A 13,465-nucleotide genomic window follows, 5' to 3' on the forward strand; every position below is an offset into this window, starting at 1 on the left:
GTGGTCTACGTGTATGTGGACTGGGAGGCTGTCACTGGTTCACAGCCACCTCGGTACAGGATTGCTTCCTGGAGCAACCTGGAGGCACCAAGGTGGTGCAAAACATCCCAGGGATGGGTGCTGGGTTGGATCCTTGGTGGGTGCAGATCAGTGACTTCAGTGGAGCATCACCAGTTTATACCACCTTTGCATTGGGCATGAAGCACAGCAATGCTAACACAAGGTGAGCAACCTGTGTGGGCGAGCAGAGGACTTTGGAGGAGGAGTGCGATGGCTGGAGAAGGGAAGGACAGACAGCATATAGAGGGACATGTCTTAGAAGACCTTCAGGAAGGGGACAACAGGTTCCATAAAACCAGGAATGATTCATTCTGCTGCCGACAAAATTAGAAATAAAGTAATAATGGTAATAATAATAATAATAATAATCATTATAATCCTTGCACTAGATACTAATTAGTAAATAATTATCATAGCAACTTCTCTTTTATATTTTTTTCTGGGTTTCTTTTTTTTTTCCCCTAACCACTCTGAATTGCATATCCGGCCCCCTCATATCGCAAAGGGGTGGAAAGGGTGTTGTTATGTTGTGAATTGAAAATTAACTCCGATCCTACGTTCCCCACTGTCCTACAGCTATTCTCCACACAGACTCAGCGGGACTTGATCGGGGAAGGAAGGGGACATTACGTGTGTTCCTGCTTAGCACCCAGAGTACCTGCTTTCCAGATGCACACCTCTTAAACTCTGATTTTCTTGGTTTTTTTTTACAAGTAGGTCTAGGAAACAGAACAATGACAGGAGGATCATTGTGAGACAATCGATGTGCAGAATTGTAGCCAAAATCTGAATTCACCAGAAACCAATAAGCTGAAATAGCCACAACCAACTGTCCATAGCCTTGTCTAGAATGGCTTTAAACAAAAAATATAAAGAGCCATGGACAGTCTCCTTACCCCTGTCCAGAATTTGATGTAAACAACATCCATAGAAACTGGGATTGTTAAGAAAGTTTATCCATATATCTGGATAGCAATAAAAAGCGTTTCCTAGGAAACTGTAAAATCCTGTACCAAGCAGTGTACAGCCAAGCCGAGAGGAACATTAGTTTGATTTATATTTTCAGGGTACAAGTTTGCATGATTTCTTTTAGATCCTGTGATAATGTACAAGGAGAGCACGTGTGAAGGTCAGGGCTGGTTTTTTTGTTTGTTTGTTTGCTTGCTTTCTTCTCTGAAATGTCTCTTGTGTAACTCATTGGTCTGGGTTTTCATTTCAATTCTCGTTTGTAATAACAGGGCATTACCGCTCCCTGCGTCTGTCCTTCCTGTTCACGCCAAGGCTGCATCAGTAATTTCCTTCTGCTGCCAAAGAAACAATGGTTTCGTGTCTTCCCATTTCTTCAAGAACCGCCGCCAGCATGCTCAGGTTGCCGTCAGGGAAATTCTGGGCTTCCCAGAGATCCAGGATCACCCCGGTGGGACTCGATTTTGTAGCAAAATAATTTAGGTACCTGCAACAAGCCAAAAGGAAACTCATTTTTTGAGCTGCGTGAAAGCTATCTGAATTTATATGCTTTCAGCCCATCCCCATTGCTGGTGCTGTCAAGGTGCTCATCTCCTGTTGCGGTCAGTCTGACCAGTCTGTAGACACATCTGCTGTCACTCATCTTCACCAGGACCCTTTTGCACATACCTCCCGGGGGGCTTTGCCGCCCGACCACGCGTAGGCAGCCCTGCTCACCTGTCCAGTTTCAGCTTGTGGGCCAGCATCCGCCAGTCGTGGCCCCTGGTCTGGGGCGCATCCAGGCTGCTGCACAGCTTCTGCCTTATCGGGAGGGGGATGCTGAAAGCGCTGGGCCCTACTATGGTGGTGATGGTGCCTGCTGAGTCCATAGGGGGATAATCGATGCCAGTAGGTTCCTGAGGTTGGAAAGAAAGCAAAAAAAACCCACCAAACCAACAGTAGTTTTGTTACTGAGTGCAGAGATGATTGTAGACTTGTATCCTCTGAGACTCAGTGCTTTTATTTGCATTAGAGGGGAGCAGCCCTCTGCTAATCAAGCATTTATGTTAGTCAGCTGAAAAAGTGAAATATTTATAATCGACTTTGGGTAGACAGCAGGTTTTTTTTTTTTTTCCTTTTTTTTTTTTGAGGGTGAAGATTACTATGGCTGGACAAAATTGAGCCCAGCTTAATTAATCACATACTGGAAATAATGAAAGATCAGGTGCTTTTTGACACATTTCAGAGCAAATTGCTACTACTAGGGCAGAACAGGGCTTTCCCAGCTTGGCTGGCAGGAGTCCCTTCCTGGCAGCCCCCTAAGCCCCCCCACCCCACACGGAGCCAGCGCTGGGCTCACACTGCTGACATCCCTTTGGCAGCACCCATGCTCTCCGAAGCCTCTGATGCTGGGCAGACCACGGAGAGATGGTTAGTACCACCCCAGGCACAAGCTGATCCCTCATTTTCATGTGGCTTTAACTCTGTGCTGGAGATAGATGCAGTGTGTGCGCTCAGGGGGCGGCCATCGCCCTCCTCCCCAAGACCAGCACTGTGCTCAAAGGCAGTGGCAGCAGTGTTTCAAGGGGAAAGTCACCTCCAAAGCCAGCCTGTCCCCTGCAGGTACAGGGTTGATGCTCTCTGATGAGGTCCTCCCAGCTGGGAGGCTCCCCATGACACAGCTGTACTGTGGCCTCGCTGGGAATAACAAGCGATGGGCTCTTCTGGGCAAGGATTTTATCTCTTCCTTGGCCTGGAAGGATTTGGCACCCACAGGTAAGTAGAAAGAGGGGCTCAGTAGGTGGTAGGACAAGGCTAGTTGGTCAATTTGGATGGTTGGGTTTGCTTAGGAATGACAAGGTGCTGCAGGGCAGCTGAAAGCCCCACGAAACCCCATCAACGCCGACTGGCCGCCCGACCGTGCAGCGGGGATGCTGCTCCCACACACGGCACTTGTCACCTCCAGCTACCAAAGCACGCGATGGAAAAAGCAGCAAGCAGGGCTGGGTCTCCTTTCATGCCCCAAGCAGGGCTGGGTCTCCTTTCATGCCCCTCACCCGCCTTCTCAATTGCTCTCCTTCGCAGCATGACAGGCCTGAGGCCAGGCTGGCAAAAACAGGGAGCTGCTTCATCTCTGCCTCTGCCCAGGTCATAGCCCTGGGCAGCTAGAAACACCCATGCAAAAGACTTGTCCTTAAATGTCAGTTTGTTTTCTCCTCTGTGAGCTGTCTTGTTGCTTTGTGTCAAGCTGGCTGCTGGGAAGTCCCTGTAAAACCTGAAACTGTCTCAAAACCAGGTAATGCCTGGTTAAGCTGCCATCACAAATCCCCCAGGAGCTTGTTGGAGATGCTCACAGGCATGCGCAGTCTTTGGTTTCCCCCCCCAAATGTATGCAGAGATGGAAAGGGGAGAGCCAGTATCTGTGAGCAATGAACAGAATTAAACCTTTTTTCCTCCACTTTTTTATCCACACCAATTACTTCTCTTCCACGCTATAAATATGCCTTTTTTTGCATTTTTTTTTAGAAATGGCATTTTAGGCAATCAGTGAAATTTCTAACTAAGGAAGGTTGATGCCACACTGTAATGTCCTCAGTGAACATGCCCAAAGCAGTGGCAAATGCAGCATCTTTACCTGGGCACCAAGGCCCCACATCGCAGACCGGCCGCCCCAACCCCACCGCTTCAGACAAGGAGCTACTGTCCTCTAGCAGTGGGGGCTGCCCGGGAGCCGGCAAAACGACTTGCATGCCACCGCTGCTGCCTGCAGGCTCACCCGCGTGGCAGGTCAGAAGCGGCTGTAGGGTGGTGACTGGTGGCATTGCAGACAGACAACCTTCCCTTTTTAGTCTGGGCCAAGGGACGCAGCGACACATTGGGGCAGCGCTGCCCCAGCTCTCGAGGTGGCCTGCTGCCCCAGGTGCATCAGGATGGCTGCAGAGGGGGCCCAGGTATCCGTGGCGGTGCCCTGGGGCTCTTCTGGGTGAGTACCGACAGCACAAGATAAAAAGGGGGCTTCAAAAACAAACGGTGGGAGACCTTTATCTCACTCTTCCTCTTGCCTCACAAGTTTGCGTGTTTTGGCACTCATTGCATTTGTATTTTTCAAGTCCCAGTGGAAGACACTGTATAAAGCCAGAATAAGACAGTTTAATCTGCAGAAGTTTTACATCCTTTACAGGGGACAAAAAAGAAAGCCCATAAAGGGAGGATGCAGGAAACTGTATTACTATATTTTTACCACAGGGTGACAGAGGCAGAGAGCCAGATCCAGCAACGAAGAAAGGCGCCAGCATGGTCCTGCAATGCCTAACCACTAGCTGCCTGCCTCCCCAACAAGAAGGGAATAATGTGTGCAATTTGAAATCGCCAGAAGCAAACCAAACCAGACACCATCTGAAAGCAGAGACCAAAACACACCCTTACATGACCTAGTTAGTCAGTAGAAGAAAGTGGGAGGAACCACAGCTAAGGTTTCCTGATGCCTGGTCTGGTGTCTTTATCTCAACAACCCCTTCCTCTTACGTCTCTAGAGGCATACATGTCGGCTTCCAGGTTGCTGTTATTACACTTCCAGGTAACTTTTGTCATCAAAGCAGCCAATTTTTAGTTTTTTTTCTAGTAACAAAGTTGACACAACCCTGTATGCCAGCCCTTAGCAGCCCAAGGTCCTCCTGACCCTCACTTGGGCTCAGGAACATCACTACACAACCAGGAGGAGCAATTTTGCAGTAGGCAGCCTTGATAGTGGCAGTATTATTCCCTCCCTCTATTCATCCCTGATGGATGGGATCGCAGCACAAGACAAGAATATTATCCTGTTCCCTCTGAATCCATTACCAGGCCCTATTACGCACAAGCAGCTGAAGATGATTATAGTGTATACTTGCATTTCATTAAAGTTACTCTTAGTTCTTTCTCTTCTCTGCGAGGTTAAATTAGAGATTACCTCAATGCAGCACTTATTACAATAATTGTTTATGATACTTGTTTTACCATCTGTCTTTAATGCTGTGTAGTCCCCAGATGAATATGTAACTTTACACCCAATAACCAAGCAGATGTTAAGGGTAATGGCGCACACCGTCAGGGCCCTACAGCACAAGTAACTTTTGTCTGTGGTCTCGCAGCCCTTCCCCAAGTCAGCCAGCAGCGACTGCTGCCCGAGAGCCTGCTCTTTGTAGCTGCCCGAGAGCCTGCTCTTTGTAGCCGCCAAGGGTACTAGGCACAAAAGCCACCAGCACATTCACTGAAGTCAATGCCTCTTCACACCTAAACATGTCGCTTGGTCTCAGCCCTAAGAGCTGTCCTAGGGTCTCAGCCCTAACATGTCGCTTGACTGCCCCAAGGAGTGAAAATTCTCCAGGTGCTACGTAGCATCAGCAAAGATGCTCCAAAACTTATGATCATTTTTCTACTGGAAAATGTCAGCTGCCAAAAGAAAAATTGTCGAAGATAATAGTCAGGATTTGTAGCAGTAGCAAAATCTGAGGACAAAAGTCTATTGCAACTAGACCATCTGATAGTCCCTCTTGCACAGCAGTTGTCACGTGGGATCAGAGGGGAGTGGCTCATGCAAACACACGGCAATGACATTTTCCTGTTCTCCTTTCTCCCTCGCCAGGGAAACGTCAGGCATGATGGTCTTGTGGGCTGCCAGGAAACAGGGCCATGCAGTGCTTCGTGAGATGCGTTAGGGAGTGGTAGGCAAAGAGCTCCTCCACATAGACACAGAAAGGTGGCACTAGCAGGGAGACCATAGCTGCCCTCCTCTCTCCCTTGAAGGAGGGATGCTCCCTTCCAGATGAGAGAAACTAAGGGAAAATGCAACAGGGGATACAAAGCAATGACTTCATCCATCCCAAAAGTCAAGAGGAAAATTGGAAGCACTAAACAGGTAGCAATGGGAAAGGATATACTTCCTTAGGTATACTTAGGTATATCAATATACTACTAAGAATAATAATACAATAATAATAATAATTGTAATGAAAAGGAATATAACAAAAAAAAAGAGAAATAAAACCCAAGAAAAGACAAGTGATGCACAATGCAATTGCTCACCACCTGCTGACCGATGCCCAAGCAGCGATCTGCCACTCCTGGCCAGCTCCTCACAGTTTATATACTGGGCATGACATTCTATGGTATGGAATACCCCTTTGGCTAGTTGGGGTCAGCCGCCCTGGCTGTGCTCCCTCCCAGCTTCTTGCACACCTGCTTGCTGGCAGAGCATGGGAAACTGAAAAATCCTTAACTTAGGGTAAGCACTACTTAGCAACAACTAAAACATCAAAGTGTTATCAACATTATTCTCACACTAAATCCAAAAGACACCACTGTACCAGCTGCTAAGAAGAAAATTAACTCTATCCCAGCTGAAACCAGGACACCCTCTCATGTTCCTGCAGTCACATAGAGAAGTGCACCGATGTCATTTACCTCTGAGACCGAGCAGTTGAGCTGGAAGATCTGCCCTTCTCCTTCGACCTGCCGCACGCAGAGTTTGCACACCAGCTCCAGGGTATTCAGGCTGAACCTTTCCAGTGTGAAGGTGCAGTGCAGGTTCCTCTGGCATCCACTCCAGATGTGGTAAAAGGGAATCTCCTGCAGGAGGAAAGCAAAAAAAGTACAGTTAGGGAGGAATGCGGGACCAGGACATGGGTGCTATATGACCAGAGATCGTGGGCTCCATGCTACTGTCACTGCAAATGATCCAGGGAAAAAAATGTCCATGGCACTGCAGCCTGGCACCGGGTGTTTTTTAAACACCCCTGTGTGTCACTGTATTTCTTTAAGCCTCACTGCTAGGATCCAATGTGAATGGTATGTGATGCTCACCTGGTACTTAGCCAGCAGTTTGCTCTTCCAGAGAGAGTGGGCAATATCATGAATGGACAGGCGGAGGTTGTGGGTGCTTCCCTTAAAATGCAAAGCTTTGGGCTCCTCCAAAAGCTGCCCGCCCATCTGCCGCTCCAGCTGGAGGACCTCCTGCAGTATTGCGATAAAAAGAAGAAAGTGGTCAGGTTTCATCAAGACAGCACACTGGTCTTCTGATTCCTCAAGATCGACTGCTGTAGATGCTGTAACTTGTGTAATACAGAAAAAAAAAAAAGCACAGGCATCGCACAGAGTTGTGTGTGAACTGGAACTGCATTAGTGGATCTGAGTATAACCCCCTCGCCCCCTTCATACAGCAGCAGCCCAGCAGGGATGCAGGCACCCATGTTTCCTTTGGGAGACACAGTGTTATCTGACATCCTATAAGCAGAAAGCTTAATTGCATGCTATTATATTGAATGCAAAGACTTTGCATACAGGCACTAGAGTACAGAAATAATCAGTCTTCTCCATTGCTCATCAAACTGGACATCTAATGGTAGCTTTACTATTTTGTTTTTGGAAGCTCTTATTTGTGTTGGTCCTGCTGATATGGGACCCATGCATACCGCTGGTCCTTCAGCTTGCGACCTCCTGGCAAACTGCTGTATGACAGAGCGGTACAGGAGATAACAGATGCCTACGCTGAGACTAACCGTCAAGTGGGATCGTATCAAAACAATGCAAGACACTGTGATGGAGCATTTTGTACATATGAATAAATAGGTTCAGGGTTACTGAAATATTGATCTTGTGATTAAAAGCTAGTAAGCCAAGAGTCTGGTCATTTTCTGCAGCTAAAAATAAATATATGCCTGTAACTAATGAGACCACAGTGGACTGTTGCCTACAAACAGCCTAATTGTAGTCCACATGGAAGAAGCAAATACAAAGGCACCTACACGAGCCCCATTAGAAACCAACACAGTGAAACTCAGTCATATTTAATTACAAGAGCCAACCAACCAACCAGTCTCACACGGCCAAAGCCAATTATGCACAGAGTGAGCACACCCAAGGAGTATGTGGGCACACAAAACCAGGATGCTACCCCAGGCCAACTAAAGGAGCCTCCGTTTTAGCTAAGCACAAAACAAGCTACTCTTGATCATGTTCAGGATCTAGTTAGCATACAAGAAAAGCCCCTGTCCCTGGTGAGCCCAGCACCTGGCAAATACTGAAGCTAAAATGATGTTCGTTTATCAGCCATTAGAGGAAAAGAAACAAAATCAGGAAACCTTTTAGATTAAAGTTATGCCAATGAATCAGTTCCAGCTTCTTTCCAGTGCCCCCTAATTACCTCATCAAGACGTCTAAAGAGCAATCGATATTAATTATCTGATTACTATAGATCTTCATTATGTCCAAATTACCTCCCTGGAAGGGCCAGAAGACGGTTCGCAGCACTGCATGAGCTAATTGCAGACGCCACCTCTCAGGCACGTGGGGCGCGGGGGCCAAACAACTGCTCCTGCCCGTGCAGCGCCAGCCCTGGGAGCTGCACCACTGTGGGGAAAAACATTGCAGCGTGATGCTGCACCATCCCACCCACCAGATCTGGGTGTCTAGTTCAAACATCCCACTTTTGGTAACCACCCTTGGTCACCGTAGCCCCTCTACATGCTCCAACTGGAGGACGCCGATGAGCCTATGCTTCTCCCATGCTGCTCAGCTAATTAATTCAGAATTAATTTGCAGCCGTGATTTGCACAGCCCTTCAAACCTGCAGGCTGGCTCTAGCCATACGGCATTTTATTTAGAGCAGTGCTTATCCCACTGGCTGGCGCCTCTATGCCCCCCGAGCCAAAACCTGAGCTGTGCGTTGCTTGCCCCATGCTGAGGTGGCTCCAGCCACCCTCCCCATCACCTCTCACCACCCCTGTGAGCCAGGACTTACACCCTTACACCCTTCCTAGGAGAGGGAGCTGTGTAAGGCATCACTCCATTGTCAGCGCCACCAGGACAGCCACAACCTGTATTTGGAAAGGGCTTCCTCATTAACAGGGCACAAGCAAGCAACAGTGTTCAGTCTAAGCTGTTGCCTTTCTTCATTAGAGGGAAAAATATGCATTAAATAACTGGGAGAAGATCACATGCCTGTTGGGCCTTTTTTTCTTTCTTCTTTTTTTTGAGGGCAGTTACTGCGCAGTATGAGGCGGGTTGGGGGATGCCACCCTGCTACAGCCTAAAATCATTCGCTCCCCCCCGGTGTGGGAGGCAGCCGTTTCCACGCACCCAGCTGCTCAGCCCCCACCACGCTGCCACACACAGGTCACATACCTCAATCTCAAAGCCATACGTGAATAAACAGAATAAAGCAGCTGGATTTCTTTATAGTTATATTATTACTTTTTTTTTACAGCAGACTAGCTTGGGCATCCCCCTCGAAGTGCAAAAATCAGGCTTTAAAAAAGAGGCCAGTGCTCGAAGTGACAGCTGTCCTTGCCCTTCCCCAAAAAGCATTTTTGTGAGCATCCCATCCGGGCTGCTTGGGACCCTGCAAGGCAGAGGATGCTGCACGTGTGATCAGCGCTGAGCCCACTCTGCTGCACAGCCCCCAGGAACCCCGCCAAGCTGCTTCCACCGTAACCGAGCCCTTATTGATGACAAGTCATTACACTTCCCTACTGTACTGCGGGCGCCGGCAGTTCAGCAGCGAGTGCTTACTCTGCATGATGAGAGGAAAAGCCTGCTGGATAAATACTGCACTGTGTTTTATACTGCAACTGCTTGTCTTCCTTTGGTAGCTGTTAGGACACATTCAGCATATGGCACACTCATTCCTAGTTGTAAATAATAACGGAATGCATTTGGTTGCCTATTAAAATAAACACATAATCCCCTACAAAGACTCTTCCAAACCTCAGACATCCCAACGTGGGAACATTTCACGCTGCTCTTCCCTCCCCTTGCCGTGCCTTGCCCGGAGCAGCCAGCCCCAAGACACCGAGACGTTGCAGCTGGTGCCTTGCTTGCTGCCTACAACTTTCCCACCCTCTCCAAATTACTTTTAACCTCAGGACCTGCTGGTCCAGCCCCGTCTGCACGCCTTGTCCCGGACAGCCAGTGGTAATTGCCTGGTTAATGCCTTCCCTTTGGCAATATGGCAGTGCGAAGGACCTCCTCCCAGCATGGCCGGGGCTGCTGCGGTGCCAGCTGTTGTGAAAGCACGTGGCAAACACCCCAACCTTTTTTATCTTTCCAAATAGTCATAGTTTGAGTCTACACAACACTGTTGCACAGGACTGGTTTGTACACACCGGTTCGTACACACCAGTTTGTATGCACCGGTCCATGCTCAACCCTTTCATCTACAGCTAGTTTACTAGGTTCATTTTTCTTAAACCTTCTCCTTCCCCAGACCTTTCATTTCCAGAGAAGTGCAACTGATACATTCATAAGAGTTTGTGGCCAGCAAGTATGTGTGCTTGTCCTCCTGTAAACCACCAGCTAGCTGGGTCTTGAACCCCATGGGTGGCCTTCCAGTCTTGGGATAGATGTGCCAAAAAAGAAGAAAATTAAAATGCACGTACTTTGCTGTAAAAAAGCAGTAGGTACTAGTGCGATGGTGGCTGCCTGACTTTGCTCACCTTTCCTCACCAAATTACAAGCTCGCTTTGGGGTCTACCTGCAGCAGAAGCCGAAGGACTGGCCTGCTCCCCTCCCAAATGTTGGCTGCAGCTTCTCAGGAGAAAGATGATCCCTCCGTGTTGCTCAGCACCTCTCCTGATCCCTTCTGCTATCGCACTGAATCAGATTAACTTTACCCCACAACTCTCCCCACAGTCTATTAGAAACAAACCGACAGCTCTTGAGTAACACCTAATTGGATTCCCCCAGCTCTGACTGCATTAGCTGTCTGTCCAAGGCCCCTCCGACTCACTTATTATTACCTCAGGCCTTGACGAACCCGTGGAAAATTGTATTACGCAGCACAGGCATAAAACCGTCAGGACTTCTGAAGCTTGATCGCTATGAAAGATCCTTTCCACTTTTTTTAAAGAGGAAAAACAAAAGGGAAATCAGACCAAGGAAAATGATTGTTTCTAAAAGCCTGATAACACCAACACATTGACAGAGGCCAAGCTCCCAGGCTGTGTACAAACAAAACCATGCTGAAGTCACGATATGCCTGCTTCAACCCTTATACTTCACTTCCTTTCTTACATATAGCGAAAGAGTATCCCCCCAGCAAAGCCTAGGCAGGCAGGCCTTGATATCAGATAGTATTGGGGAGGAAAACAGCATGCTGTTCACAGTGATGGAAGTCACTGCTCTGAAAAACACAAACATCTCCCAGCCAGTGTATGTGGGTTTAAATCCCAATAATTCCCACACAGAGCTGAGGAAACAAAAGCATATACAGCACCAGGATGACTCTGCTTAGAGTCAGGCTTTGAACTCGTTTTGCTGCAAAGAGGCATTTGGGAAGTTGCACTGGCTACAATTAAAGAAAAAAACCCCACCTTTTAATAACCTCCATTCTTACATGTGCAGTTGGAGCTCCATATTTCATGAGTGCATCTATTATAGATATTATCTGTATAAATACAGGTATTTATAAAAAGAAATAGCAAGTATGGTTATCTATCTGCTCATCTGTATGTAGTGAGTGTGTGTTTGTGTGCATGCCAGAATTACACAGTGAGAGTAAGGTTATATAGTTAGAGATAGCAACAGCTTTGGTTTATTTTAGCTGCGAATTCCCAACACAAAAAGCTGCATGCGAAGAGGTGTAATAAAGCAGTATGAAAGCAGGCAGTGATTAACAGCCCAGAAGCTTCTTTTATCATTATCAACTATTTACAAAGAAGCATTTATATGTTTCTCCATCTCTGGGGAGCTGGCACTTAGCATTAAAAATACATGAGTAACGAATGAAGCCCCGTGTACCTTATGGCCTTTTAATAATGCAAAAATCTTAGGATTCAGGATATGATACAGGTAAACAAAGGAAAAAAGACTGGTGGGTGGAAAATAGTGTGAGATCCCTACGCAAAGGACAATTTATAGTGTGTGGGGGTTAAACTGTAAAACAGCAGCTTGTTGTCAAGCTCTTCTTCTAATCAGAAAAATAACCCAGGGAGCAGGAATACATGGAGCAGAGGGTCTAGTCACTGCTATGACTGCAGCCCTGTGAGAGCTGGAGAGGGAGAGGGAAAGCGAGCGAGAGGGCAACAACCACCTTAAGGGCATCCTGCGTGTCATCGAGGCAGTAGACCCGGATGCTATACTCCAGCGAAGAGCAGGACAGTGGTCCAAAGATGGCCAGTTTGAGACGTTTGGCTGCTGCTTTGGTGATTGACTGTCCCACCAAGGCATATGTGCTGAGGGTTTCTGTCAGGATATGGCAGGCCTCTGGGTCCAGCTGGATATAGCACGGTGTGGTGAAGTTTTCCTCGCCGACCACCACCACATCCTAAGGGAGAAAGAAGCCAGGTTAGAGCTCCTGACCCCTCAGAGCTGCTCTCCTTTGAGACAGCAATGCCCCTTTCAAACCTGGATGATGCACAAAGTCCTTGCTGTTTGCACCTTAGATTAATCAAGATTTAAAGTTCCTGCTTCTGCCTTTTCTCCTGCATAGGCACAGGGAGAGGATGACTTCTCTGGGGTGCTGGCGGTGATGATGGTGGTAGAAACCTCGTCCTGTCCTCACTCGCCTGAGACTTGTAACTCTTTCCTCTGGGCCCTGCAGTAGCTTTTAAAGCCCTGGGCAGAGTTAGGCAAATAATGAAAATATCACCAATACCTTATTGAAAAAGATATTGCAGAACTAATCATTCAGTGACCATGATTTAACATCAGTAGTTGCAGGCATGTTGAATAAATAACCACCCCTCACTTCCTAAGCATGACAATAAGGAGTTATAAAAACTCAAGGAAGGGAAGTAACCTCTAAGATGGCCGAATGCCACATCTACATGAAATATCACCTGCTGCTTCATCGGAATAATCCTCCGTGACGAGACTGCAGGGTGAAGAAAAAAAAATACATACAGCCCGAATGCAGACAACATCCCCACCCTGTGCGTAAAGGAAAACAGCTCCCCTGTTTATTTCTCCATTCAACCCTGCATGTAATATCCTGCACACAACACAAGGTACTTTAAATGGCTTTGAAAGAGACCAGAAGCGAAAAGGCAGCAGCGGATGACGGCCACCTCTTGCAAAGCCACCACGCGCCACACGATGCTCAGCCCAACTCATCTGTTTCATCCCTGCTGCCTGCAGGTCTGCAGCACAACGTACTCATCTGGCAGCTGAGCAGCGTGGGCTCAACTGAAATTTGGCATTAAGCTTGGGCCCCGTAGTCTCAGGAAAGGCAAATGTGCCATGTTTGCAAGGGTGGCACAATCCTTCTGGAGGGCAAGGTGCTGCAGCCCTGATTGCCCCTCTCCTACGGCCACGCCAGCAACTGGCTCTGGCAGGAGGCGCTGGCCCCGAGTGATGCTGCAGGGGTGTGCGTGCATGCGCATGTGTGCGTGTGTGTGTGCACATGTGTGTATGCATGTGTGCATGCACGTGTGGGGCTCAGCTTGGAGCGGAGGAAGATCACTGTGCGATGGCCAGGGACCCTGTG

General features: G+C 47.9%; 1 protein-coding gene across 1 annotated transcript in view; it reads right to left on the reverse strand.

Moving 5' to 3' along the window:
- Window positions 1-1,321: 1,321 nt before the first annotated feature.
- Window positions 1,322-13,465, reverse strand: part of UNC5C (unc-5 netrin receptor C) — a 258,605-nt gene continuing 246,461 nt past the window's right edge. The window contains exons 12-16 of the mRNA XM_050895802.1: window positions 12,071-12,304; window positions 6,847-6,996; window positions 6,448-6,612; window positions 1,744-1,922; window positions 1,322-1,513 (exon numbers count right to left, since the gene is read on the reverse strand). Coding sequence (XP_050751759.1) covers window positions 1,348-1,513; window positions 1,744-1,922; window positions 6,448-6,612; window positions 6,847-6,996; window positions 12,071-12,304 — 894 coding nt within the window. The 3' untranslated portion in view covers window positions 1,322-1,347. The remainder of the gene's footprint in view (window positions 1,514-1,743; window positions 1,923-6,447; window positions 6,613-6,846; window positions 6,997-12,070; window positions 12,305-13,465) is intronic.

This window comes from Gymnogyps californianus, chromosome 4, assembly GCF_018139145.2.
Source record: "Gymnogyps californianus isolate 813 chromosome 4, ASM1813914v2, whole genome shotgun sequence".
NCBI lineage: Eukaryota > Metazoa > Chordata > Aves > Accipitriformes > Cathartidae > Gymnogyps > Gymnogyps californianus.